Here is a 26,820-nt window from a genome sequence, read left to right as displayed (position 1 = left end):
GTGGACTCTGCATTGCCATGGGAACAGGCTCATTGATGACGTGAGGACTGCTGGACTCCTGCCTGTGGCATAACCACCTGCGTGGACTTCTCATGAAGTACATATTCTTTTGTTATTATGTCTTCTTATTCTGATTTCCTGTTTTCTGTTTCTTCAGCTTTGTAATATTTTGTAAAAACCTTGTAACTATTAGAATTGCTTAAGCAATTCTAATAGAGTCTATTAGACCTCTGAGTCTAATAGACTCAGAGGTCACTCCTCTGAGTCTGGTCTGCTTAAAGTTTTTTCCTCAGTATCGTCAGAGGGAATTTTTCCTTACCACTGTTGCCTTTGTCCTTGCTCTAGGGGTTGGTTAGACCTTACTTTTGTGAAGTGCTTTGAGGCAGCTTTGTTGTGATTTGGTGCTGTATAAAATTAAATAAATTGAAACTGAATTGAAATAAATTGAAATTGAAAAATGCAACATGCCTGTTTCCTTCAAGCTCAGCAACAACTGAGACAGGGACGGGTCTACCCTAAAGATCCAAATCCACTGCAGAAGAAGAGCTATACCGTCTAGTGACGTGAGCAGTGCTCTGACCTCTACTTTAGAGAAACCAAACAGGCATTACACAAACAGATGGCCCAACATAGGAGATGCAATTCTTCTGTTGAGGACTCAGCTGTATTTCTTCACCGTATGGACCAAGGGCACACTGTTGAAGATGTCCAAGATGACATTTTGGCTCAGGAACAGTTTGAGAGAGGGGCAAAGGAGGCCATCCATGTCAGAACTGAAAGGCTTTACATGCTATGTAAAATTACATTGTTGTCCACCACATTCATACAATGATCCGGATGATCAGAGGATCCTGATTGCTCATCTTTGATCCTAATTTCGATCTTGAAAACTCATCTGTGTTTCTGATTGGTGACCTTTGATCCTGAATGTAATGGTTTTTGTTCCAGAACTTTGATCCTGATTGCTTTTGATCCTAGTCATTAATTTTGAACTTTTTTGTTTTTAATTTTTGACCTATATCTCTGATCTTTGATTCTGATCCTGACCTGTGATCTTCTTTGCTGCTACAAATCCTGAGAGTTATTGTCAGTTTGTGTGACCAGTGGCAGCAGGGAAGCACAACGTCACACTGCTGATGTGTTTGTTTGTGATTCCCAATCCAAAACATTGGAAGCACAAATGAAATTTGGAACAAAAAAACAAAATTGGTAACATGGGGGGGTGCAGCTTGAAGATCACTGAGTGCAGTCAAGAGTGACCTGGTTCAACTGCAGCATTAACAATTTTGGGCTGCATTTGTTCTTGTTTAATTTCCAACAACTCTTTTCTTTTGCAATCTGAAAAATTAGTCCTAAAGTGCTGCCATATCAGTCAGTGGGATCAACACTTCATTGAAACTGGTCTCATAGTGAAATATTTGCAGAAATTAAAAGAAAAACTGTCTGAGTCCATTTTTGAAGGTAATCAGGAGCTGTTATTTACAGCTGGTACATCTTTAGTCGGATATTCTTAGATGCTGTTTGTTATGGTCCTACTAAATTAAATTAATTTGTGTTTCTATATTTTCAGAGACAATAATTGAAGATTTGAAAGATTTGAAAAGGCCTGGAGTCACCAACACTGGTCTTTCAACTACAACTGCAAAATAAGAGATACACCTTTGTGCAGTATTGCTGAAGAACTCATTTACCAGTTGAAAAAGTACATGTAATGACAGAAGGCTCCATTGCAGATACTGGAGTTTCACAGTCCTGTGAACTCATGAATCTCAGTCTTTCTACTACACATATTGTCCTCCATGCTTCACTAAAACTGAAATGTTTTGATTAATTACAGTGGCCTGTTGCAGACATCACATGTTGATCCACAGTGCTCGTCAAACACAGACTTTCTACGTTTTGTAAAATTAACTAGTACCCTAGCAGTTGTGTTAAGGCACAATGGCTGACCCCTACCAAAACAACCTGTACCACCACGGTGCTGGTGATGCCTATGGGACCTATGGAGAAGGTGGAGGCCATGAAGGATATGGTTATCAAGCAGACTATCCACCTCATGAAGAGGATGCAGCTAGTGATGTGACTGAAGGCCACGATGAAGAAGATCAGATGTATGAAGGAGAATATCAAGGGATACCACACCCTGACGAGGTGAAGGCTGCACAGAGAGCAGCACGGTGAGTTCCTTCTTGTACAAATATGACGTAGCTTTGACCAAAGAGGATGGAAAACAGCATGAGTCCTTTTGATTTATTTTTTTCTCAAATTGAGACTCAGTGAGGTACACAGTTACAGTACCTCACTGCAAGAATGTCCTGGGATCGCTTCTCACCTGGTGCCTTCTATGTGGAGTTTAAATATTCTCCCCGTGTTCATGTGGGTTCCCTCCGGGCGCTCTGGCTTCCTCCCATTTCGAAAGACATGCAGGTTAGGTGAACTGGGCACTTTTAATTGACCGTAGGTGTGCCTGTGGGTGTGAATGAGTTTGTCTGTATGTGGCCGCGTGATGGACTGGCGTCCTGTCCAGGGTGTGCCCCACCTCTCACCCTATGACTGCTCTCCAGCCCCCGTGACTCTTGATTAGAGTAAGCAGGTGTAGAAAATGAATGAATTAATGAAATTGAGACTCAGACTTTCTTAAGCAAGTTTTTTTTCTTTACAAACTCTTAGAAATCCCAGACGAAAAGAGTGGTTGATGTTTAAATTAAATTAATAATAAAACATAGTTGGTTTAAACATCTTGATCTGACTCTTTCTGTCTCTGGGTCTTTAAGTACAACTCCTTCTTAATCATTTGGTGGATTTAAGTGAGAATTCACACTGTGGTAGTACACCATATGAAGATGTGGATGAGTGAAAATAGTATCAGTTCAACAACTTCAAGGGGAGAAAATTGGAATTCCATGTTTCACTGATGCATCACCATCTTCAACCCGTAACGGCAGCTCCTATACAGGGTGTTTTGGATTTTAATTAAATGTCTGAAGCTGTTAGCACAGTGTATGAAAATGTCCGTGGAAGGAAAGGGTTCCTGTCCGACACCTTCAAGGGCAGATAATTGGGCGTTTTATTTAACACATCAGCTTGTTTATTAAGGAACGTCATTAAAAAAAGATGAATTACCACAGATATAAAATAGACACAAGCAACTAGCGTGATAAAACATGGGGTATCATATTGAGCTGTTTTGTTCATTTCTCCCTCCATGTGGATCCTGCTTTTCATATCCAATCAGGTTGAGTCAGACAATTGGACCTGTTAGGCTCTTTGAAGACATTTTGCTCTTCATCCCAGAAAGCTTTATTGGCTCTATTTGGAATAGTGAGAAACTCAAATATTTATCTGATCTCACAGTGATGTAATGAAAGTCATAGAAAGTCACTGAGTGTCACTGAAAGTCGTTGGTCACCAGAGATTACTTGAGTTCAGGCATGAGTTATTGTTCTATTTCATTTGGGGAGCGGTCAGAACAATCTTTGAGTCTCATGTATCTCTTATCACCTGCTGTGTCTGTTTTTTTCTTTGTGGGGAAAAAGGCCAAGATCCTTCACCAAACTATCAGTTTTTGGGCCTCAGTGACGTCACAATCAAGAACCGATACCAGCTTCAACTCATCACCTCATTCTTCTCTCTAGGGATCAATGCTAATTTTTGGAACTGTGAACAGACTGGGGGTGCTGAGTGGCAGACCACTTTCAACTTTCAACTCACCCAGTGGAGACTCCTAGCACCTGGTCATGCCATTTAGATTTGCCGATGGACCCAAACCTTTCCGCGCACTCATTAATGATGCTGACATCAAGACATCGTCCATGTTCTTCTATATTTAGATATATGTATTTGTGCCTGTACTTATCTCAGTGTGATGTAGCTTGAAGAATATGAGAGTCTATGGACCCCTCCTGAATGGGACTCTAGTCAGTCACAGGTTACTTCACCAGCCAAAGCCAGCACCCAAAGTCAAGTTCTCTTGATAGTTCTCAAAAATTCCATATATGTCATAAAGTAAAAAAAAGTCTATTTAATGTGCCCAAAGCTTCCTTCTCAGGACGTATCATCCAACAACGCAGCATCAAGATGGATTGATCCAACATCTCTGAAGTTACTGAGTGGCCGACCCCTCCCCCACTGGCAGCTGCCATGATTCCTGCTATGAATGCTTTATTTGCTATGAATGCTTTATTTGGGACCGAGTACTGTCACTGCTCCTCTGACTTTGCTGACAATATATAAGGTCATATTGAACACATCAGTTCACTCAGCAGGGTTTTAGGGAAATTAAAGTTATTAAAAGCATTATTAAACGTGGCATGTGCAGGTCATATCAGCAGGCTTTGCCATGCCAGATCCATCTTGAGGTTACCTCATATGCGCTTGAATTATTTCGTATCCTGTTTTGCTGCCATTGGAATATGTAAAATGCGGTCAGATGGTGCTCAGATTGCACATGGGCCCCCATCGGATAGGTGTCCCATCTCGACGGTGCATTAATGCATTGATTGGCAGAGTAAAATGCATGTAGTAAATATAAGTTCTTCCTTGTTAGTTTCAGCTGGATTCATCTGAAAAAATGATTATCCAGAGATGATCTAAAACGGTCTAAACGGTGAAGAAACATCCCAGTCCGTACACAGCTGCACCATGAGAGCTCCTCTCTCACACCGAGTCTTGGCAATACCATCAGCCACAAAGAAATTAAATAAAAATAATGTTAAAATTAGTCCGTTTTGTGTTTGTGTTGAGCAGACTTCTTTCAGATCCAGTGGTGGATGGCACCAGTTTAAGGTGCGTTTACCGCTGCCTACTGGGCTGGTGACTGATCGCTGAGGTTTTACAAAACCTTAAGTCCTGGCAGCCATAGTCATAGTCACATGTTTAGATATGATGAAGTAATCCAGTGGCCTTTACATATTTAAATAATTCTTTTTGCACTATGTGTGATGGGTTTTGCAGCAGATTTCACAGGGACAAGGGACAGGAACACTGTAACGTCCAAAGTGAACCTGAACTACACTACTGACAATACTCCCTGCGTTGACTAGCCAATCATGTTTTGCGCTTAATGATGATGTCATCAGCAAGCGACAGCCAGTCTGCCATAAATAAACACACAACAGACGGACTAAAATGTTTGATTTTAGGATTTACGAATGTTTTTCGACTTTGCTCACTTTACCAGCAAAAAAAAAAAAAAATGTTATCAGACTGAAAGTTATCAGAAACAAATTTATTGGAAGATACTTGGTCCGATGTTGGTTTTAAAACTTATCTGAAAAGCTAATCTTGTACCCACTGATCTCATACAAACATTGTCCCCCTCTGTCACCTCTTTAACTCTATGTTGGAGTTAAAAAAAAAAAAGATCTTCATATGTATTGACAGTTCCCCTTGTTTCTGTCCTCTCAGCCATAACGGACAGTAAGATTTTTGCTCATAGCAGGACCTCAAATCACCCTCATCAAACTCAGGTCACTTCAGTTCAGGTGTGAGAGCATGCACAATGGACTGTGCATTACCACATTCACCACATTACGGGACAACAACCACACGCAGTCTCATTTCTAAGTACTCAGAACTCCCTTGCTTCAGTGGTGAACAGTAGAAATTTTTTTGAACATATTTTGCACGTTGTAAAACAGACTTAAATTTGTTTCCAGTGTCACAGGACTCATTAAAGGATTCTTGGTAGATGTTTTCTTTTGTCTGCTCACTATTGCTCTCTGTCCTTGTCCTTGTCCCAGGGCTAAGGCTCAGGCTGCTGGCACTGCTGTTTCTGCATTAGAGGAGTTATCTGAACAGTATGAAGACATCATGGAGGACTGTGGCCACGGGAGGTTCCAGTGGACGCTCTTCATGGTGCTGGGTTTGGCTCTGATGGCTGATGGAGTCGAATGTTTTGTGGTTGCATTTGTGTTGCCATCTGCAGAGAAGGATCTCTGTCTGTCCAATGCAGAAAAAGGAATGTTAGGTAAGAGATTTCATTATTTTGTATGTAGTGTGGCTCTTTGAAAATATTATTACGTTACAGAGTTGCAGTAATGCTGCTGGGGAGTATCACATTCAGCCTAAACTTGGAGCTTAGTTAGTGCAGGAGCAGAATGAAATCGGATCCCAAAAGCAGGCAGCCGGGAGACAGGAGGTGCAGGTGCAACAAACCACAGAGCGTTAATAATCCAATGTGAAACACACTTCAAGAAACAGTGACAGGGTGGATGACAAAGGGAGGATTCAGGAGCCCAACAACATGGACAGGAGGCAGGGACACAGTGAGGATAATCACACAGACAGTACTTACAAAACAGGAAATCATCCAACGAAACTGACAAACAACCATAACAAAATCAACAGACCAGACTGACAGCAGGTGCGAAGAATCAACTAGAACATAAACATGGAATCACATGAGAACACCAGAAGACAAAAACCATAAGACAGAACATGGAAAATTAAACTGAATCCAGAAACTTAAACCCAAAACATGAAGTACACCATACCAACTTCATTTATCAAGCACTTGAACACAACCAGTGCTGACACAAAGTGCTGTACACTAAAACATCCTTTTAAATAAATGAATAAGAAGAACAATTTAAAGACTAAGTCTCACTGGGGCTGAAAGCCAAGGAGAACAAATAGGTTTTGAAACAAACTTTAAAAATGGGCAGTGAAGGGGCCTCTCTCACAGACAATTTAGGAGAAGCAATAGAGAAGGCCATGTCCCCTCTGAGCTTCCTTCTGGATCTCGGTACTTCCAGGAGCAGTTAGTCAGCTGACCTGAGAGACTGACACGGTATGTAAGGATGAAGAAGCTCAAGGCAGGGCAACACTGTGAAGAGATTTAAAAACGAGCATAAGAATTTAAAAATGTACCCTAAAACATACAGGCAGCCAATGAAGTGAGGCCAAATACAGGAGTTATATGATCTCACTTTTGAGTTCCTGTCAGAAGTTGTGCAGCGGCATTCTGAACCAACTGCATAATGAGTTATTGACTCCCACATACGAGTAAAATGCATTACAATATTCCACCTGAGATGAAATAAAAGCATGGATCACTCTCTCAAAGTGCTGCCAAGACAAAAAAGATTTCACAAAAACCAGACTTAACCACAGCTTTAATTTGGCTGTCCAATTTAAAATCACTGTCCACTTTAAAACCAAGATCATTAGTAACATGTCCTAAATAAACATCCAAGGGTCCTCAAGGCAATGGACGAGGACTCAGAGGGACCACTGGGTCCAAACACCATCACATCTGTTTTCTTTACATTAAAATTTAACTTAACTTCAAGGCCAGCTAAATTTTAATGTCATCTAGGCATACCAGGAGCTATTTTATGGAACTGACATCATTCTGCCCTAAGGGGAGATTCATTTGGCAGTCATCAGCATAACAATGAAATAAGATCCCATGTCATCTAAGGATGGAATCCAGAGGCAGTAAATACAATGAAAAAAGCAGTGGCCCTAGAATTGAACCCCGTGGGACACCACATAACAAAGAAGTTGCATACGATTCAGAACCATGAATATGTACACAAAATGCTCTGTCTACCAAGTAAGACCTAAACCATTCAACTGCAGTGCCACTGATGCCCACTAAGTGATATAATTGAGATAATGGTCCAGTGTATTGAAGGCAGCAGTTAAATCAAGCAAAACCAAAACAATGTTGTTACCAGAATCACACGTAAGAAGGATGTCATTATCATTATTAAAGCAGATTCTGTGCTATGAAGGGTTTTAAAACCTGACTGAAAAAGTTCCATGACACCTTTCTCATCTAAAAACTGCTTCAGTTGACAAAAAAACAAACAAAACAAAAAACAATTTTCTCTAAAACTTTAGCCAGCACAGTGTGATCAAGGCCAGATTTCTTAAGCAGTGGCTGCACCACTGCATGTTTAAAGTTCACAGGAACCACACCAGAGGACAGACTGCAATTTTTGTGGCAAGAACAGACTGCCCTACACCAGCTAAAATGTCCTTTAAAACTTGTGGAGGAACAGGATCATGTGGTTCAATATGGCCACCCAAATCCTCTAAAAGTGAAAGAGTCACAGACTCAAACTGAGCCAAAATGGCTGAAACAGAGAGGTCAGAATCAGGAGCTGTGATGTTGGCAACCTTATCAATAAAAAATACAGAAAGTTATTGCACTGATCAGGAGAAGCATCCAAACAGATATTTTGTGGAATATTGAGTAGAAATAGTGTTAAATAACACAGGTGGTTTATGGCTGTTGGAGTAAATGTTGTTGTTGCCTTTTTGGCTGCTCCCGTTTTTGTTCGGGATCACCACAGCGGATACAGCCAGATCCGCATTGGTATTTGGCACAAGTTTTACGCCGGATGCCCTTCCTGACGCAACTCCAGTTTTACCTGGAGAAACACACAGATCCCGCACTGCTTAACTTCTGAGATCTGGCGGCATCAGACTTACACAGAGCTGTTGGAGGAAATAATATTTGCAAAATATTCCCTTTGATGTGTGTGACATTAACCAGCAGGTGACACTGTGCAGTTAAGTAAGAATCACTCTCCAACGCCAAAAAGATATTCCTGCGACAGATGCCTGAGCTCTTAGATTTCCCCATGCCGGGGAATGAGTCTGAGCCCAGTGAGGGACAGATGTACACATTCAAATGAAGATAATGTGGCAGGAATGTGAAAGACATTATGAAATATAAAGGCACAGAATACAGTCTGAGTAAGTGACATGTCAAAGTGAGTGGGAGGTGATGGTCTGGTGGTTAAGCCTCACTGGAAAAATCACTTAATCCCCGAGGTGCTCCCAGTGTGTAGTGAGCACCCTGACATCGGGGTGTGAGTGTGTTTGTGTGAATGGGTGAATGTAATGCATAATTGTAAAGTACTTTGATCATCTGATGCAGATGGAAAAGCATTATATAAATGCAGTCCATTTAATACTGATGACTTGATTGGCTGACTGCCTTGAAACTGAAGGGCAGCCATTTCAGTAGTCAGTCCAGACAGTCAGGTCAGGTCAGGTTATCGTTAGTCCACACAGTAATCAATCTCACGCCATTTCATGATGGCATCATGAAAAGTAAATTAATCTATTGGTTCATGATACATCATTGTACATCATCATGACACATTTTTGTGATGTGAGCACAAATTCATTTCATGACTTTCACAAAATGTGGGGTGATGCAGTGGGAGGGGGAGTGTCTCTGGGGGTTAGGGTTAGGGGAAAGGAGAGGGTTAGGGGAATGGGTAGGGTTTGAAACAGTAAAATAAAAAAAACATTTTGTGACTGGACCACAAAAAATTGTGAGACTAGGTTGGTCAGGCCATAATCAGTCGAGACAATGGTCAAGTTACAGTTAGTCCAGACCATAGTCAGGCTACACTTCAGACAGTTGTTAGACTATAGTACAGCCAGTGGTCAGGCTACAGTTAGTCCAAACAGTGATCAGAATATACTCAGTCCAAACAGTAGTCAGGTTATAGTTAGTCCAGACAATAGTCAGGTTACAGAAAGTCCAGACAGTGGTCAGGCTATGGTCAGTTCAGTCAGAGTTCAGGCTATGGTCAGGCCAGACACTGATCATGTTATATTCAGTCTAGACAGTGGTGAGATTACAGTCAGTCCAGACAGTGGTCAGGTTATATTTTTTAAAGTTTTGTTGATTAAATACAAGGATATTGAATGATGAGGAAATCTGTGGTCTCTTCGTGGTCTTTTTTAATTACTCAAACATTTGTGACATTACAAAAACACAGATCACATGATGTATCTCAAAAAGGCAAAGCCCTGACATAGCACCCACCTACGTTTTTAAGCCTGTGCTCGACCGACCCCAAGGTGGGCGGGCCTTGCCCTATTGCGTGGATCGGTACAGTTATGTGATTGGATGGAGAGTGTTGCATTTGACATTTGTATGTGGGTGACATGCTTGCGTTCTTTTTCTGAATGGTATGTGTTATATCAAATCTTTGATCTGCCTGTGTCTTGTGTCAGCATGATAAGCAAAGAACAGTATTTGTCATGATGCCTGTTGCCCCAGACAGAGATATTTGTTTTATCAGTTATGTATGCTGTGTCAAGTGGTCTGAGGACAAGCATCATGGGACATACTGTCCAACAACTTCCCCTGTTGACGTGACCTTAAGTCACGTCACCTAAGATAAAAAAAATTAACCTAACCTTTGAAAGCAAAAAAATTCCCGAGAGTACATGTGACCTATATGGACCCAAAAAGAGTACCTTGTCAGTGGTGCCTGGCCCACAGCAGGGCTTGATGTGACCATCTGAACCATCCTTTTGGCAAGCAATATCGTGTGTGGAGTATTTTTGCTGGGTTTTACTCTGCTTATTGCAAAGCACAGAATATGAAAATACTCAATCGCATTTGTCTTTACACAGTGAAAAAGAACAAAATGCAATCCTAAACTCCATTCTCAGCTGTCCCTGCAACCAGCATAAACATGTATTACCCTTAGCAACAAAGTGCGATCAGTAAATGTAGACCTGACCGTTGACCCTATCCTTGCTATACCAGGTGGAAGGTGTTGCTGTTGTCCGGTATCCTCGGTTGTCCAGAATGCAGCAACAAGAATGACGGCAAGGGGGATCAACAAACTCTCAATTAAACCACCCTATCATCCAATTCTCCCAAAGATTTTGGATACCTGCATGCTCTCTCATCTCATTGGACAGGGCCCTAAGTCCCTGTAAGCTTTTGGTTGAACTGCCATCCAGGGCAGTGTTATTGAGGATGAAAGTGCAACATATAGACCTGAACATGGCGCAAACACCAGCTCTTTCGGCTAACACGGCAAACAATGCTAACCGATTTTGGTATGCCATGAGTCATGTAGCGGCTAGTTGTTCATGGAAAGCATGAAACCCATCCCGGGTGAAATTTGTCAGCCATTGGACATTAAAGTGAATGTAATTGATCCTATCCACATTTTTGTTGATGGTACACCAAGGGCACAAAAATGAGGCAAATCCATCTACAATTTGGTCCACCAAGTTTGTACTCATTTGGCACTCCTCTTGGAATTCCAATCACATCTATATACCCTGGGCTACCGGCCTCTAAATCCCAGTCCAGGAAATGCTTAATTCTCCTTATCCCCTGCAAAGCTCCCCTGTCACGGATAAGTGTGTCTATATTAGTCGCTGGTCTGGAAAATGCGGACAGGAGAGATCAAGGACACAAGGGCACATTTACCTGCCCATGTTGAAGGCACAACCCTAAATAGGGTGGCTCGGCCGCAGTACACATCCAAGTGGGCTAAGGCGAGGTTGGATGCATTCCCTCAGCTTGAGACCACTACAGTTCTTTTACAGTCAGCATCCGCCAATTCCCCCAGACTCTGCCTATCCTTTTCCCTTACCCAATACCAACAAGTTACCTGATTGATAAATAAGACTGGTGGTGTGTCATCGCGGGGAGTCAGGGGGTAAACTCTGTCCCAGTCCCTACAAGATTTTTCTGGATTTTCACTCATTATTAATTCCCATATACAGCTAAATTGTAACCCATCCCCCATGTCCTCCCCAAATGCAGTTCTAGTGAATATCAGATTGGGTCTAGCCCTCGCACAAACAATACAGTCTGATCTTCCAACAAGCTTAGCCTCTGCCCTAATCAAGTTTAGCCACTTATTCTCCTGATTATAACCCATCTCGATAGTCATCATCTGCTCAGGAGTCAATTTCGTTGTGTCTGTACCCAGCAAAATGTTTGGGGTTAATGGCGACTAGAATTTGGGGTGTTTAGAGTCCGCAGGGCTGACTGTAATTCTAAATTGCACCAAGGGATCCTTTCCAAATTCCATAAAATTCTTACATGTGTCCCAGGTCAGATATCCCCAATCAGTACCTGTATTCAGGAAAGCTCTGTTCCATTCTGGACACCACTCAGCCCCCCGCCTTTCTGATGGTGTCCTGCAAATATATTTTTTCCCTTGTGGGTTACTCAGAAATAGGGCTTTCACGGTAAAAGTGATTGTCGTGGTTTGTGAGGTATTAAAGTGCAGGTGGAACATATCATCGATCAAACGGGCATGCCCATAATAATTATAATTAATTATGAGGCCATAATATCGGTGTTTCCCCCTGCCATCTGCCACCACATCTCCATCCCCCATAACAGGAGAACAATTACCATGCAATCAAATCCCACTACACGTAAGAGGGTGCCCAAGCGGCGACCCCCAAATGCCCTTATCGGGAACCATGTGGTACTCACCAGACCTCCACTGGTCCTTCCTCTTCTCCTTGCTTGATCAGGTGCTCCTTGATTTCTCTGATTGACATATTTGTGACTTATGCCACCAATTACTTACCCTTTCTGGAATGAGTTGAACCTTTAGAACCTTTAGATTGGACCACTTGAAATGGTCCCAGATACCTAGGCTCCCTCCATGTCCTGTCACGCTGTTTCCTCAGCACCCAGTCCTCAACGTCTACTGGCTCTGGTTGCACCCCAGACAGATCCTGAAACAATGTTTCCTGTACAGACAGTATTTAGTGATTTAACTAGTCAGAAATGACCTCCTGTTTGAGACGATGCATCCGAGGTAGGGCTGTGAACAAAATGGCATGTCATTTTCCTCCCTGTCAACACCTCGTGTGGATTTCTTGCTGGCAGATCCCCTCCTGGTAGTTTAATGTGATGAGCGAACTCAAAGACTAAAAAGACAGAAAGGAAACTGACTTCAAAATCAGATGTTGTATTAAAAAGAAGCCTTCCCTGAACAAAGAGTCACTACAACAGTGCTGGAGTCTTGCAGCAAAGGTCCCCCCGTTGCATACAAGAGCCCTGACACAGCGCCCCGTGTACTTTTTTAAGCCTGTGCTTGACCGAACCCCAGGTGGGCGGGTCTTGCCCCATTACATGGATCAGTACAGCTATATACAGCTACGAGTATATACGCTGTGTCATCAAGTGGTCTGAGGACAAGCATCATGGGACATACTATCCAACAGACCAAAGACCACCAGACAACCCCAAAATGACAAAAAGCAAAAAGACAAAAGGCCACAGTAAAAAAAAGGATAAACAGAAAGCAAAAAGACAAAGGAAAAAAGACCCACTCAACACATTGTTTTTATTTGCCCCCAAGAGGAAGAATGTTTATGGTCAAACATCCCCAGTTCTAGTGACCTTGGGTCCCATGGTCTCAGAGTCTTGTCTTAAGGTGACAGACAAAACAGGCTGACACCATTTCAGACAGAGAAAAAGTATGCTGTATTTAGTTATGCCAAAAGTCAAGAAGTGATCAACCAAACTAAATGATTAGACTGAAAAAATAATGTACTGTGACAGAATAGATGTAGTAGTAAATGTAGTACAGAACAAAATGAATCTAATAAGTGTAGTATAAATGAATGGAGATAGGAAACAAATAACCATAACAATAATCAGTCTAGAAAGTGGTCAGGTTATACTTAGTCCAGACAATAGCCAGGCTGTATTTCATGTAGTCAGTGTTCAGGTTATAGTCAGTCCACACAGTGGTCCAGTCCCAGCTAACATTATCATAATGTTATCCCATGGTTCTCACAAGGTCATGAATGTCACTGTCTTTGTAATGTTGTGAGAACATTTGAATTGATCGTTAAAATAATTTTGTCTGAAGAAAATCAAATGGGAAAAGGAACTTAATAATAATTAGGGCTTCTTTTTATTTTGTAAAATCCAGTAGATACTTTTCTAATAGGAAATAGATTGGCTGTTATTTAAGCATGTTATATTGAAAATATAAGATATCCAGGAACTAATGTCTGTAATTTGATCTGTGTGTCCGTCTGTTAGTCTGTCTGTCTAGCTAAACTGTCTGTCTGTCTTTTCTTTCTTCCTTGTTATCTAATTTGTTTGCTTACTTATGATAATTGAAAAGTTTCAAATTTATTGTAAATGTATTTTTATATACATTTCTTAGTAATGTCCCAAGAATGCTGTTGGAATGTTTCAGCTCTCTTGTCGGTATGTGGGTCTGTGAATTATTCTTCAAGATTACCTTGTCCTAGATCAAATCACTATAGACATTTGACTTTATATTTGATATTTTCATGTTCTCTTGTGACACACTGGAGCTTTTTTGGCTTTTAATAAAGGCCTCTAACAGCAACACCATGCGAGCAGCGGGAGAACTTTAGGCGTTGAAACCAGCATGCTACTGGTAAGCTTTGCATATGCACAAGAAATCAAACAGCAGCTGCAGGGATAAATGCTGTCGTAGCCTGTCGTGATCGCTGTCTTTCTACCTATATTATTGGAAGAAACAAAGCTAGGTATGTACTATGTATACGTGAGTTTATGTATCTATGTATATTTAATATGTAGACGTATGATTTAGCATCAATGTACAGATCATGTGAAAACATCCGCCCCGAGAATCAAGCTGCATGAAGCAATCAAGACTATTGTTATGATAGCAGCTAACGCTTTAGGAGTGTATCTCTTTAAGAGAGAGAAGTCTGTGATGATGTCAGAGTGTGTGTGTGTGTGTGTGTGTGTGTGTGTGTGTGTGTGTGTGTGTGTGTGTGTGTGTGTGTGTGTGTGTGTGTGTGTGTGTGTGTGTGTGTGTGTGTGTGTGTGTGTGTGTCTGCACGGCTGCGTGTCAGCGTGTGTGCGGGCTGAGCGGGAGAAGACGAGAGTGGAGCAGAGCAGGTTAGCAGAGAGAGAGAAATATCAGGAAGCAAGGAAGGAAGGAAGGAAGGAAGTGTGACTGTACTGGAAGAAGTGTTCGGTTATAAATGCTGTCAATAAATATAAGGTTTAGAAGGGCAAGGGATGTCCATCTGTCTGTTCAGTGGCTGCCGTGCAGAGTTAATTGGGTTTTTGAACCTGAAGCAAGTTCAGCCCTGGAGGACAGCCGAGTGGTTTCCCCTACACTCCCATAAAGCTTGGCCCCAACTTTCAGTGCAATGCTACAATAAGATTCAAGAACATCCACACAGGAACATCCATAACCTTGCAAGAACATACCTATCACGTTCTCCTAGGGTTATCCTAATGTTTCTTGTAATGTTCCTATAACATATTTAGTAATAGTCAGTCCACATAGAGGTCAGACTATGGTCAGGCCAGGCAGTGTTCAGTTGATAGTCATCTGGGTATAGCAATCAGCCATCTTGGTTGTTTACAAATTGTCTCAATGGGGTATCTGTTTATCATCTCATTAACCCCGTCCTATAACATACATCATTGTGAATGGCCATGCCAAGTTTTGCTTGATGGAAAAGTCTTTTAATGGGAGAGGGGAGACTTATTTGCCAGAGCAAATGAAATATGAGCTCTTAGATTTGCCTGGTTTGCAGACAGCCCCTGCAGACACTGCAGCATAAAACCTGGTTTCAGATTACCTCAGCAGAGCATGATAGCAGCACCATCATTAAATTGATTTTGGCTTCATTGTACTGCAGTTTGAGTTTATGGGGCATCATTCATCTTGATTTTTAGTCTGTTGTTAATCCACTTGAAAATGTGAATCAGTTTCACTGTCCACTCTTTTGTGAATGCAGGTCTTCATTTTTGACTTGTCCAGCATGACCACTGTGGTCCGAACATTCTTTTCTCTGGTTCGCACTAAATACACTACTTTTGTGCAGTTATTGAAGATCTTGTACATTTTCTGCCTGTATTTGTTTAATGCCAAGGAGAATATGGTTTGTAATTTGTTACAGCTTAAAGGGACCCCATTTAAATGCTTCAAGAAATTTCTACAGACGCACTAAAGAGGTTCCTGTGTTTCTTCTGATGTGGAGCTCAACATCAGTGCTCAGCACAGCCTGAAGGTCTTTTTGAAAAGGGGTTTTTATAACTATATGAATTACATGTGAACTTCCTTCTGGTGTTTACAGGCAACATTTTGTAGTTTTCAGGAAGACTGTGATTTGATGGTATGGTTAGAAATGATGAAGACACTATGGGCCTGATTTACTAAAGGCTGGTGTGTTAAAACATGTGCAAACACCATTGCACTTGCAAAAATAAATAAATAAAATTGTCATGTGGGTGGTTATTTCATGTGTGGATTTGTGTATTTTCATTGTATTCATGTTTGGGTTTATTCTTTTGCTCAGGTTTTGTCTGCTTTGTGTTTGTCTGACTGCATGCTCTTGTCTTGTGTTTTGGGTTTGGTCTGGGTGTGTCTTGTCCCTTTTGTTTCCTGGTGTTCTCCCACATTTGTGTCTCATTGTCTCTAATCACACCTTTTTATTTAAAAGTTTGGATTGCCCAAGCAATTTAGCACTGGTTGAATGAATGAATGAATGAATGAATGAATGGTTTATTCAGCACACACAAACAAAACCCAGGATATCAAGAAAGCAGTCCCTCAGCAAAAAACTTGAAATATGAATATACTTGAATATGTTCTTTGTTGCTGAATAGTTTCAAGCTTTCTTGGGACACAGAGAACACAACAATTTCAACAACAGTTTCAAAATCTTTCTGTCTCGCTCTCTTTATCTGTCTCTCCAGGTCTGATCGTTTTTCTCAGCATGATGTTGGGAGCCTTCATATGGGGAGGCCTGGCAGACAAAGTTGGCCGGAGACGCTGCCTCATTGTGGCCTTAACTATTAACTGTGTCTTTGTCTTCCTCTCATCGTTCGCCCAGAGCTACGGCTTCTTCCTCTTCTTCAGGCTCCTGTCTGGCATTGGGTAACATATTTTAGTCATGCCAAAGTTGAATTGCACTCATTAAAGTGCACATTAATTAGGTAGCAGGCCCAAAGCACCTTAATTAGCAAGATGTAATTTTGATTCAGTGGTTTTTACTCCATTCCAAATTCAACTTTTTCATGGAGCTTGAGGAAAATCAATTAATTATTAGTACTCATTATTTTGCAATGGTAATAATACCCTGTTAAAAAAGAATGCAAGATTGCAAGCATGGATATCTACAGTGGTTCTTTGTAACCCATGCTGAAGCAAAGTGTTGATATGGTCGACTGTGCTGCTTTCTGGAGCATTCACAAAATTTGTGGGATCACCAACATTTTGCTGAACATGATGGCAGCCTCAAAGATACAGCATGAGTCCAACTACCATCAAGGGACTTAAAACATGGTTGTCTACAGTAGACAGTTCTGGTCTACCTGGCAGGTTCAAGGTATGGCTGTACCACCATGGCATCTTCCCCTGAATCGTTTGGCCTTTGCTGGTATGAGATGATAATGTCTACTGTGGAAGTGCTGGAGAGGAAGATCAGCTGCTACCTCCGAAGATGGCTGGGCCTGCCTCGTAACCTCATCATCACAGCACTCTACAGCAGGAGCAATAAACTGCAACTTCCAATCAGCAGCTTGAAGGAGGAGTTCAGAGTCTGCCGATAACTGCTGGTAATCTCCATCCACATAAAATCCTTAGATGGTTGCCTTGCATCAGTGAAAAGCTGGATGTCTAGCAATTTCCTACTTTTAAACTCTAATAAGACTGAAAATGATGGTTCTTGGTCCAGTGAGACATCTGCATCAATTTGACCTTCTAATGCTTAGCCGAGGCTCGTGTATCATACATCACACTGACAAAGTGAGGAACCCTGGGGTCATTTTTGATCCTACATTGTCCTTTGACCTCCACATTAGAAATATTACGAGGACTGCTTTCTTCCACCTGCGAAATATAACGAAGATTCGTCCCATCCTGGCAAATGCTGAGACCCTGTTTCATGCGTTTGTCTCTTCTAGATTGCGCTACTGCAATGTTCTATTTCCTGGTTTACCACAGTCCAGCATTAGGGCTCTCCAATTGGTTCAAAATGCTGTTGCCAGGCTTCTGACAGGCAGCAAAAAGTATGACCACATTACACCCATATTGGCGTCTCTTCACTGACTTCCTGACCCTGTGAGATTAGATTTTAAGGTTCTGCTACTAGTCTATAAAATTGTTCACAGACTGGCACCTCCCTACTTAGCTGACCTAATTAAACCCTACGTACTGACACAGGCTGTGTGTTCTCAGGGTCCAGGACCCTAGGGTGAATAAAAAGCCTGTGGATCACAGAGCTTTCTCTTATCATGCCCCTGTTCTGTGGAATGATCTCCCTGCTTCAATAAAACAGTCCGATTCTGTAGAGACTTTCAAGTCCAGACTTATGATGCACTTATTTTCCCTTTCGTACAGCTAGCATACTGGCATAGTATGTTACTATGCTTTTAACCCTTTTAAATTCATTTTATTAGGAAACGGAGTGTGCCGCTTCCTCAACTTTATCTACTGTAAATTCTGGGTCTTTTAGTGAAGCTTAGGGCTAGTGGCCGGCAATTACCTTACTATTTCTTCTGTTTTTCTTATTGCTTAATCCTGACAAATTATACTGTATTTGTTGTCTTTCTGATGCCTGATTCTGTTTTTTTCCTCTCTGTTTGAGGTGCAGCTCCATCCAGAGGTGGAAGTGGCGTCTGTTTCTGCAACCCTCCTGTCCTGTGCACCGGCAAAATTTCCTGTACGAGTATCTTCGTTTTGTGAATTATTTTGTAAATTGTGTCAGTAGCTTGGCCCAAGCAGAGGGTCACCCCTCTAAGTCTGTTCTCCTTGAGGTTTCTTCCTCAATTCATGAGAGGGAGTTTTTCCTTACCACTGTCACCTGTGTGCTTGCTCTGGGGGTTGGTAAGGTTCGACCTTACTTGTGTGAAGTGTTCCCACTCTCGTCAGTGTGGGACTATATGTTAAATGACAGTGTTAATTTAACACTGTCAGTGTTAGTTTTACACTGATAATTTTACTGTGTGGAATTTCTATTACTGGAGAAGAACTCACAGACATGAAAAAGATAGATAGATAGATAGATAGATAGATAGATAGATAGATAGATAGATAGATAGATAGATAGATAGATAGATAGATAGATAGATAGATAGAGTTCTGAAAGCAACTTTGTAAAGTTACAGAAAAGGGAAAAAAAAAATGCCTTTTGGCAAATTCGCTCTTAATCTGAAAAACTACGCTTGGAAGTTATCTTATAAAAGTGAAAAACTTGGCAAGCCTTAAAAAGAGTTATCACGCTGGCAAATTGTTATTAAAAGTTACCAAAAGTCATGAAACAAAGAATGATCAAAGAGCCATGTGGTAGCTTTAGCTACATGAGGCTTGGGGACCTTTTTAGTCACAAAGAACATTAAGCTCTTGCAACAAGAGAGAAAAAAATTAGAAGAGGCAAACAAGGGTTTGTTCTGGGTCTTTTAAAGGGAGCTCCTACGTCATAAAAATGGGTGTCTAATTTCATTCAGAAAAAAAAAACTGTGCAGGGAGAATCAGTGGCATTTCAAATACTTAGACAATTAAATATATTGACATACATTTTGTTCTTAAGTTACCTTTAACTGAATATAAGATTATTAACGTTCCCCAACTACAACATAACAAACCACTGATTAAAAATAGAATATTTCTCCATCAAGTATTAATTATTCAAGAAACACATTTAACATACCAAGTTACAACAGGAGCATGTGTCAGGTTAAATTGAATATATTTTCTACTTTTTTACTAATAGCCCAATTTCATAGCCTTAAGAGTGTGCATATCATGAATGCTTGGTCTTGTTGGATTTGTGAGAATCTATTGAATCTACTGGTACCTTGTTTCCCATGTAACAATAAGAAATATACTCAAAACCTGGATTAATCTTTTTAGTCACATAGCACTACTATTATTCTGAACACTACTGTACAACAAAAGGATCATATAAGTGGGAGATTACATACTGGACATAGAAGAGAGGAGTAGAGAAGCTTGAATCTTCGACTGGACTGCGTTGCTTGACGTGTGGACATTTCGCTTCAAATCGCAGAAGCTTCCTCAGCTAAAATTCTTGCTCTGGTAGTCTGATTTCCGTCTTGACTCTTGTAGAGAAGAATAAAACAGAAGCCAACAAAAGCTGGAATTTTTAACCTAACCAGACCCCTCCTACCGAGAGGCCGACTGCTACAGGCTAGTGACTAAACAATAGCTCTAATTAGCACCTATTGTGCTCTAGTTAGCACCCTCCTAATGACAGGGCAGCTGTCCCTCCTAATGATGGGATGGAAGTCTCTCCTGATGGCTCCCTTGACGACTCTCCTGATGATGTGAATGACTCATTACCATGAACAAAAGACTGAAACTGCTTTGACCTGAGTACCCCATTGTAAACAGGGGACAAAGTGTGTCTGAGACCCCCTCCCCGGTTAAGGCTGGGTTTCAACTGTTTTACAAAGAATGCCTCCTTGACCCCTCTCTCAAACCATTTCTTCTCTCTGGCTAAGATTTTAACTTCCTTGTCCTCAAACGTGTGGTTAGTGTCTTTCAGGTGGAGATGAACTGCAGACTGAGGTCCACTGGCACCCTCTCTGCGGTGCTGGTATAGCCTTTTGTGTAAAGGTTGCTTAGTCTCACCTATGTAGTGTTCATTACAGTTTTCCTGACATCTGATAGAATACACTACATTGCTCTGTTTGTAACTAGGGATCCTGTCCTTAGGGTGAACTAATTTCTGTCTCAAGGTGTTAACCGGTTTAAAGTAAACTGGGATTTTGTGCTGTCTGAAGATCCTCTGTAGTTTTTCACCTACTCCTGCTAAATAAGGGAGAGACTCCTGTCTATCTGGTCTCTTTGTTTTCTGGGACTTCTGCACTTTGTCCAGGGACCATCGTGGGTACCCACATACTGTGAGGGCTTTCCGTACAAGTTGTTGTTCTTTAGCCCTTCCCTCTGCAGTTGTGGGCACCTGTAGGGCTCTGTGTTGAAGAGTCCTGATCACCCCGAGCTTGTGTTCAAGGGGGTGGTTTGAGCCAAAGAGCAGATATTGGTCAGTGTGAGTGAGTTTTCTGTAAACCCCTGTCTGGAGCTGCCTGTTCTCTCCAATCATAACATCACAGTCCAAGAAGGCTAAATGGTTGTTCCTGGCATCCTCACGTGTGAACTTGATATTGGAATCCACCGACTTGATGTGTTCTGTAAAGTTCTCGACCTCCTGTTGCTTGATTTTAACGCATGTATCATCGACATATCTGAACCAGTGACTGGGAGAGATGCCCGTGAAAGACTTCAAGGCTGTCTTCTCCACTCGCTCCATGTACAGATTGGCCACAATGGGGGATACCAGAGACCCCATCGCACAACCATGGATCTGCCTGTAGTAATTTCCCCTAAACAGGAAATACGTGGTGTTAAGACAGATCTCCAAGAGTTGGCAGATGTGGTCTGGTGTGAGTTTGGTTCTTTCAAGTAGAGACACATCCTCCAGCAGTCTCTGCCTCACAGCTGAGATGGCCTCAGCGGTGGGGATGCAGGTGAACTTCTGTTTTATTCTTCTCTACAAGAGTCAAGACAGAAGTCAGACTACCAGAGCAAGAATTTTAGCTGAGGAAGCTTCTGCGATTTGAAGCGAAACGTCGTAACGTCAAGCAACCCAGTCCAGTCGAAGATTCAAGCTTCTCTACTATGGAAACCACCTGGACAACTGAGAGCCTACACAGAAATAGAAGAGGACTGTAGGACTGTAGATCCTGCAGGGACATCATTCTGCAAGTCGGTGAATGTGCTATATGCACTTTATTATTATTGTTATTTATTATTTAGGCTCAAATGTGTCATTTAAGCTGCAAGTGGCCACTTCAGTGAGACACCAACTGCAAAAGTGTCGGTTGATCAGTTTTGGTCACTAATTTGCATCTTCAGTGGCTCTCCAACATTTGTGCCCAGTGAGACAGTACCCTAAGCACTGACCTAAGGTGAAGAGTGGGAGTCTTTTTTGCAAGCTGCCATCAGAGGATCCTTGGGTTCCACTGGAATGATTTTGAGTCAAAGAACAGGTTACTCAGGAGACTCAGATGAGGTGTACCAACTGCATTCTGAAGGAATGTCAGTTAAGGACATATTGGCCATGTGGGGAACTTCTCAATGTGTGACACAGCACACAGGTGTCTCGGATCACAGTGACTGGAAAGGATCAAGACGATCATGTTTCATCTGCCAGACCAGTTTTGTTGGTTGCTATCCAGGACCCAATTTGCTTCTGTTGTGTAGTGGATACAGTGACACACAGCAGCAAGTGGATAATCCCTGTCCTGATCTGACCTATGAAAGTATTATGGCAAAACGTAATTATATTCTGAGAAAAAAAGTCACCTGATATAAGTAATGTTCCAACTTTCTATAAGCTATAGTTTTACACACACACACACACACACACACACACACACACACACACACACACACACACACACACACACACACACACACACACACACATACACGCGTGTAACGAGTGATTTTCCACCTTCCACTCTTTGTTCCAGGATCGGAGGGTCTGTGCCGATTGTGTACTCATACTTCTCAGAGTTTCTTCAGATGGGAAAGAGAGGAGAGCACCTGTCCTGGCTGTGTATGTTCTGGATGATTGGTGGAATCTACGCCTCCTTCACAGCCTGGGGAATTATACCAAGATATGGTAAGAACAGTGATGGAAATAAAATCACCCTGTTGATAACATTTTATTTTGTTCAGTAACAGGTAATCTAAGTAATAGCTGTTTCCATCGTTACATTGTTGTTCTCTTGTTGCTGACAGTACATTGCGGTGCGGTACTATAATTAAGATCATTGAAGACGTTTTGATTTGCAGACTCTTAGCAGCTGGAGGTGCAAAGTTTTTTTTCTTTTGTTTGATGAGGGGTGGGACAACCGCATATGTGAAGGTGATTGGCTGAGGGCCCTGCCCCACTGGCGTTTAGGAGGATTTGCGTATGGATTGCCCACAAAATTGGCCCATATTCGCCAAACATCTGCAATATCTGTGTAACATGCCTGTATGAGTTGGCCGTCATCCGAACACGTCCGTGATCATCTGCAGAGGCACGCATGGCATGCAGCCAGGATTTTTGAGCTGCTCAAAATCTGGATGCGGATAATATCCGCCTTACATACTCCATACATACTCAATTCATACACAATACATACTCACTCTATGCGCTGTATATCTGCCGTTAACCGCTGATATCCGCAACTGATAGGGATTTGCGGCTTGGCAGCGGACTGGGACAGTGTGTAAAATGGATATATTGCGTGCCCATCATGTCCACATCACAAACTAAAATATGTTGTAGCAAATGCATACAGATTGGCCACGAATAAAGCATTTTTATTACATCTGCTTTGTAGCTGATTTGCGGACAATCTGTGAATGCACAAACACGTCAAGTAAACCCAAAGTACTATATGTGGCAGAAAGCGACATACCTGCCAGTCAGTGCCGGTCCGGCTGTGTAGATCCACAAAGATGTAGCTGCTGCAATCCAGGACTTTTATTTAACACCAACAAAAGGAAGAGTTATTGTTTAGCCACAACTCATGCTGAAGTCTGTTTTCTGTGACACTCTCAAAAAAAAAACAAAAAAAACACTGTCTCACACCCCAAGCGGCTTCCCCCCTCCCACTTCCCAAACTCATGAACAGTTAACCCTCGCATGACAACATAAACATTAACTCTGTGATCAACTTGTAACGTCCAGCAAATGCTCCAGAGGCTGTATTGTTGGTGTGAATAGTGATGCCGAAAGGACCGAGTGCACTTATTTTATGACCGCAATGCAGATGCTGTGCACGCGCAAACACGTGCACGATGCATTAATAATACACTGCCGTGATAATTGCAATGCGTTGGATCAGTTTCCTCACTACATGCGTTATATAACCGTGATTGTTCATCATATATTCGCTATATATTATTAATTTTATCAATATTATTAATTGTTATTAAATTAATATATTATTAATTAATTAATCAATTAATTAAATTATTATATCTGTAATTCATACTGGGACATTTGTCATTTTTGGCCATTTTTGTTGCGGACGACAATGAACACCCGTAATTTGTATACTCAATTCATGTGCAATTGATCCTCTCCCCAGTGGGACAGGGCCCTAAGGAAGAGTAAAATTCCAAGGTAAGCAAACCAGAGGGAGACGTGGGCAGGAGTTTGCACTCACATACAAACCCACAATGCACTCGCTCACACACAGATGACACACACGCAGCTTTAGTGTTTTTCAGCTGAAACTACAGATGTTCCTTTCCCCTCACTGAGACAAAAGGCAAGAATGTACACGTGAACCAGCATCATTTAATTTTAGATTCATTTGATGGCCATGCTGAACCACACCCCCTCCACAATGAGTGCAAAGCTTTTTTTTGGATGTATGGGAGGTCGTCAGTGAGACTTGACTTGAGTTTAGGGGGAGTGAATTCTTGCAGTGCTTAAAACTGACCTAACCCCAGTATAGGAAGCTTTTGGCATTCGTAGCAGTTGATATTCTGCCACCAAATTGAAACATTAAATATATATAAATAACTCACCTTATTCATTTCATCCTTCACTGCTGCACACAACGTTAAAAAACAATCCACACACTGCACTCAGACTGGGCTTCAAATCCAAAATGGACATTTTGAATAGATAAAGTGTAGAACCAACTTCAGCATTGTCAGAGGCACTTTGGAGGACTATGTGCATCCAACAGACAGGCGTCCACACTGTCCACAATGTCCAAGCAGGAGCTGGGAGCTCAATGTTCAAACATCAACTGAAGAAAGGTCTCACAACATGAGATGAACAGGATTGGAATGTTGTTCTGCATAATGAATGTGAGCAGCCACACCAGCACAGAGGAACTGGGATCAGGCATCATTTTAAACATTCCTACCAATGATGATAATGGAATTAACTTAATTGAACACACAAATACTTGCCAGGCTATTTTGCAGGAAACAACCTCTCGTGGTTCTCCCTCCCTCCTCACTCTCCCCACTGGCACCTTAACAGATGCCAGTGAGCTTGTCTAGACAACTGCTGCAGGAATCCAGGACATGCTTGAGTAGAAGAGTAATCGGAACACAAGCTGCTCTGCTGTAGAGTTACACACGACAAGCAGAAGTCAACCATATTAATGACTTCGGACAAACAGCCAAAGTGTACTCTCGGCTGCAAGATAACAAATACACCAGATCAAACCCACACAGAGATGTGACTGAACAATACCGGAAGGACATCTAGAAGAACCAGGCATTAAAATGGCTGATCTTGTTGCTGACTAACTTGAAAGCTGATCACATTAATGTCCTAGAACAAGAACTAATGCAGTCATCATCACTTTGACAGGCACTGCATCCAAGAATGACTCTCAAGCATAAAAAGCTGGACAGCACCAGGCTCATAATCTACTGGCTGAAAAACTGGCTGATAGCACTCCATGACTGATTGGCAGAACAAATACAGTGGGGCCACAAAGTATTTAGTCAGCCCCTGATTGTGCAAGTTCTCCTACTTAGAAAGATGAGAGAGGTCTGTAATGTTCATCATAGGTACACTTCAACTATGAGAGACAAAATGAGAATAAAAAATCCAGAAAATCACATTGTAGGATTTTTAAAGAATTTATCTGTAAATTATGGTGGAAAATAAGTATTTGGTCAATAACAAAAATTCAGCTCAATACTTTGTAACATAATCTTTGTTGGCAATGACAGAGGTCAAACATTTCCTGTAAGTCTTCACCAGGTTTGCACACACTGTAGCTGGTATTTTGGCCCATTCCTCCACGCAGATCTCCTCTAGAGCAGTGATGTTTTGGGGCTGTCGCTGGGCAACATGGACTTTCAACTCCCTTAACAAATTTTCTGTGGGGTTGAGGTCTGGAGACTGGCTTGGCCAATCCAGGACCTTGAAATGCTTTTTATGGAGCTACTCCTTCGTTGCCTGAGCGGTGTGTTTGGGATCACTGTCATGCTGGAAGACCCAGCCACGTTGCATCTTCAATGCTCTCACTGATGGAAGGAGGTTTTGGCTTAAAATCTCATGATACACGGCCCCATTTATTCTTCCCTTAACACAGATTAGTCGTCCTGTGCCCTTTGCAGAAAAACAACCCCAAAGCATGATGTTTCCACCTCCATGCTTCACAGTAGATATGGTGTTCTTGGGATACAACTCAGCATTCTTCTTCCTCCAAACACGAGTTGAGTTTTTACCAAAAAGTTCTATTATAGTTTCATCTGACCACCTGATATTCTCCCAATCCTCTTCTGGATCATCCATATGCTCTCTGGCACACTTCAGACAGGCCTGGACATGTACTGGCTTTTAAGCAGGGGGACACGCCTGGCACTGCAGGATTTGAGTCCCTCTCTGCGTAGTGTGTACCCTTTGTTACTTTGGTCCAGCTCTCTGCAGGTCATTCATCAGGTCCCTCCGTGTAGTTCTGGGATTTTTGCTCACTGTTCTCATGATCATTTTGACCCCATGGGATGAGATCTTGCGTGGAGCCCCAGATCAAGGGAAATCATCAATGGTCTTCCATTTTGTTACAATTGCTCCCACAGTTGATTTATTCAGACCAACCTGCTTGACTATTGTAGATTCACTCTTCCCAACCTGGTGTAGGTCTACAATTTTCTTTGGTCTTGGCCAATGGTTGAGTTTGAAGTCTGACTGTTTGAGGCTGTGGGCAGGTGTCTTTTATACAGATAACGAGTTCCAAGAGGTGCCATTAATACAGGTAACAGGTGGAGGACAGAAGAGCTTCTTAAAGAAGTTGTTACACGTCTGTAAGAGCCAGAAATCTTGCTTGTTTGTTGGTAACCAAATACTTATTTTCCACCATAATTTACAAATAAATTCTTTAAAAAATCCTACAATTTGATTTCCTGGATTTTTTTCTCATTTTATCTCTCAAAGTTGAAGTGTACCTATGATGAAAATTACAGACCTCTCTCATCCTTTCTAAGTCAGAGAACTTGCACAATCAGGGGCTGACGAAATACTTTTTGGCCCCACTGTAAGTCAACT

The 26,820-nt window shown here is 41.8% G+C and overlaps 1 protein-coding gene across 1 annotated transcript in view; it reads left to right on the top strand.

The window, feature by feature from the left end:
• Positions 1-26,820, top strand: part of LOC117515240 (synaptic vesicle glycoprotein 2B-like) — an 84,514-nt gene that overhangs the window by 12,128 nt on the left and 45,566 nt on the right. The window contains exons 2-5 of the mRNA XM_034175719.1: positions 1,927-2,177; positions 5,742-5,968; positions 16,472-16,652; positions 22,274-22,425. Of these exons, the coding sequence (XP_034031610.1) occupies positions 1,942-2,177; positions 5,742-5,968; positions 16,472-16,652; positions 22,274-22,425 (796 nt within the window). The 5' untranslated portion in view covers positions 1,927-1,941. The remainder of the gene's footprint in view (positions 1-1,926; positions 2,178-5,741; positions 5,969-16,471; positions 16,653-22,273; positions 22,426-26,820) is intronic.

This window comes from Thalassophryne amazonica, chromosome 8, assembly GCF_902500255.1.
Source record: "Thalassophryne amazonica chromosome 8, fThaAma1.1, whole genome shotgun sequence".
NCBI lineage: Eukaryota > Metazoa > Chordata > Actinopteri > Batrachoidiformes > Batrachoididae > Thalassophryne > Thalassophryne amazonica.
Note: the sequence above shows the minus strand (reverse complement) of the source record. Positions and strands in the feature narration are given on the sequence as shown.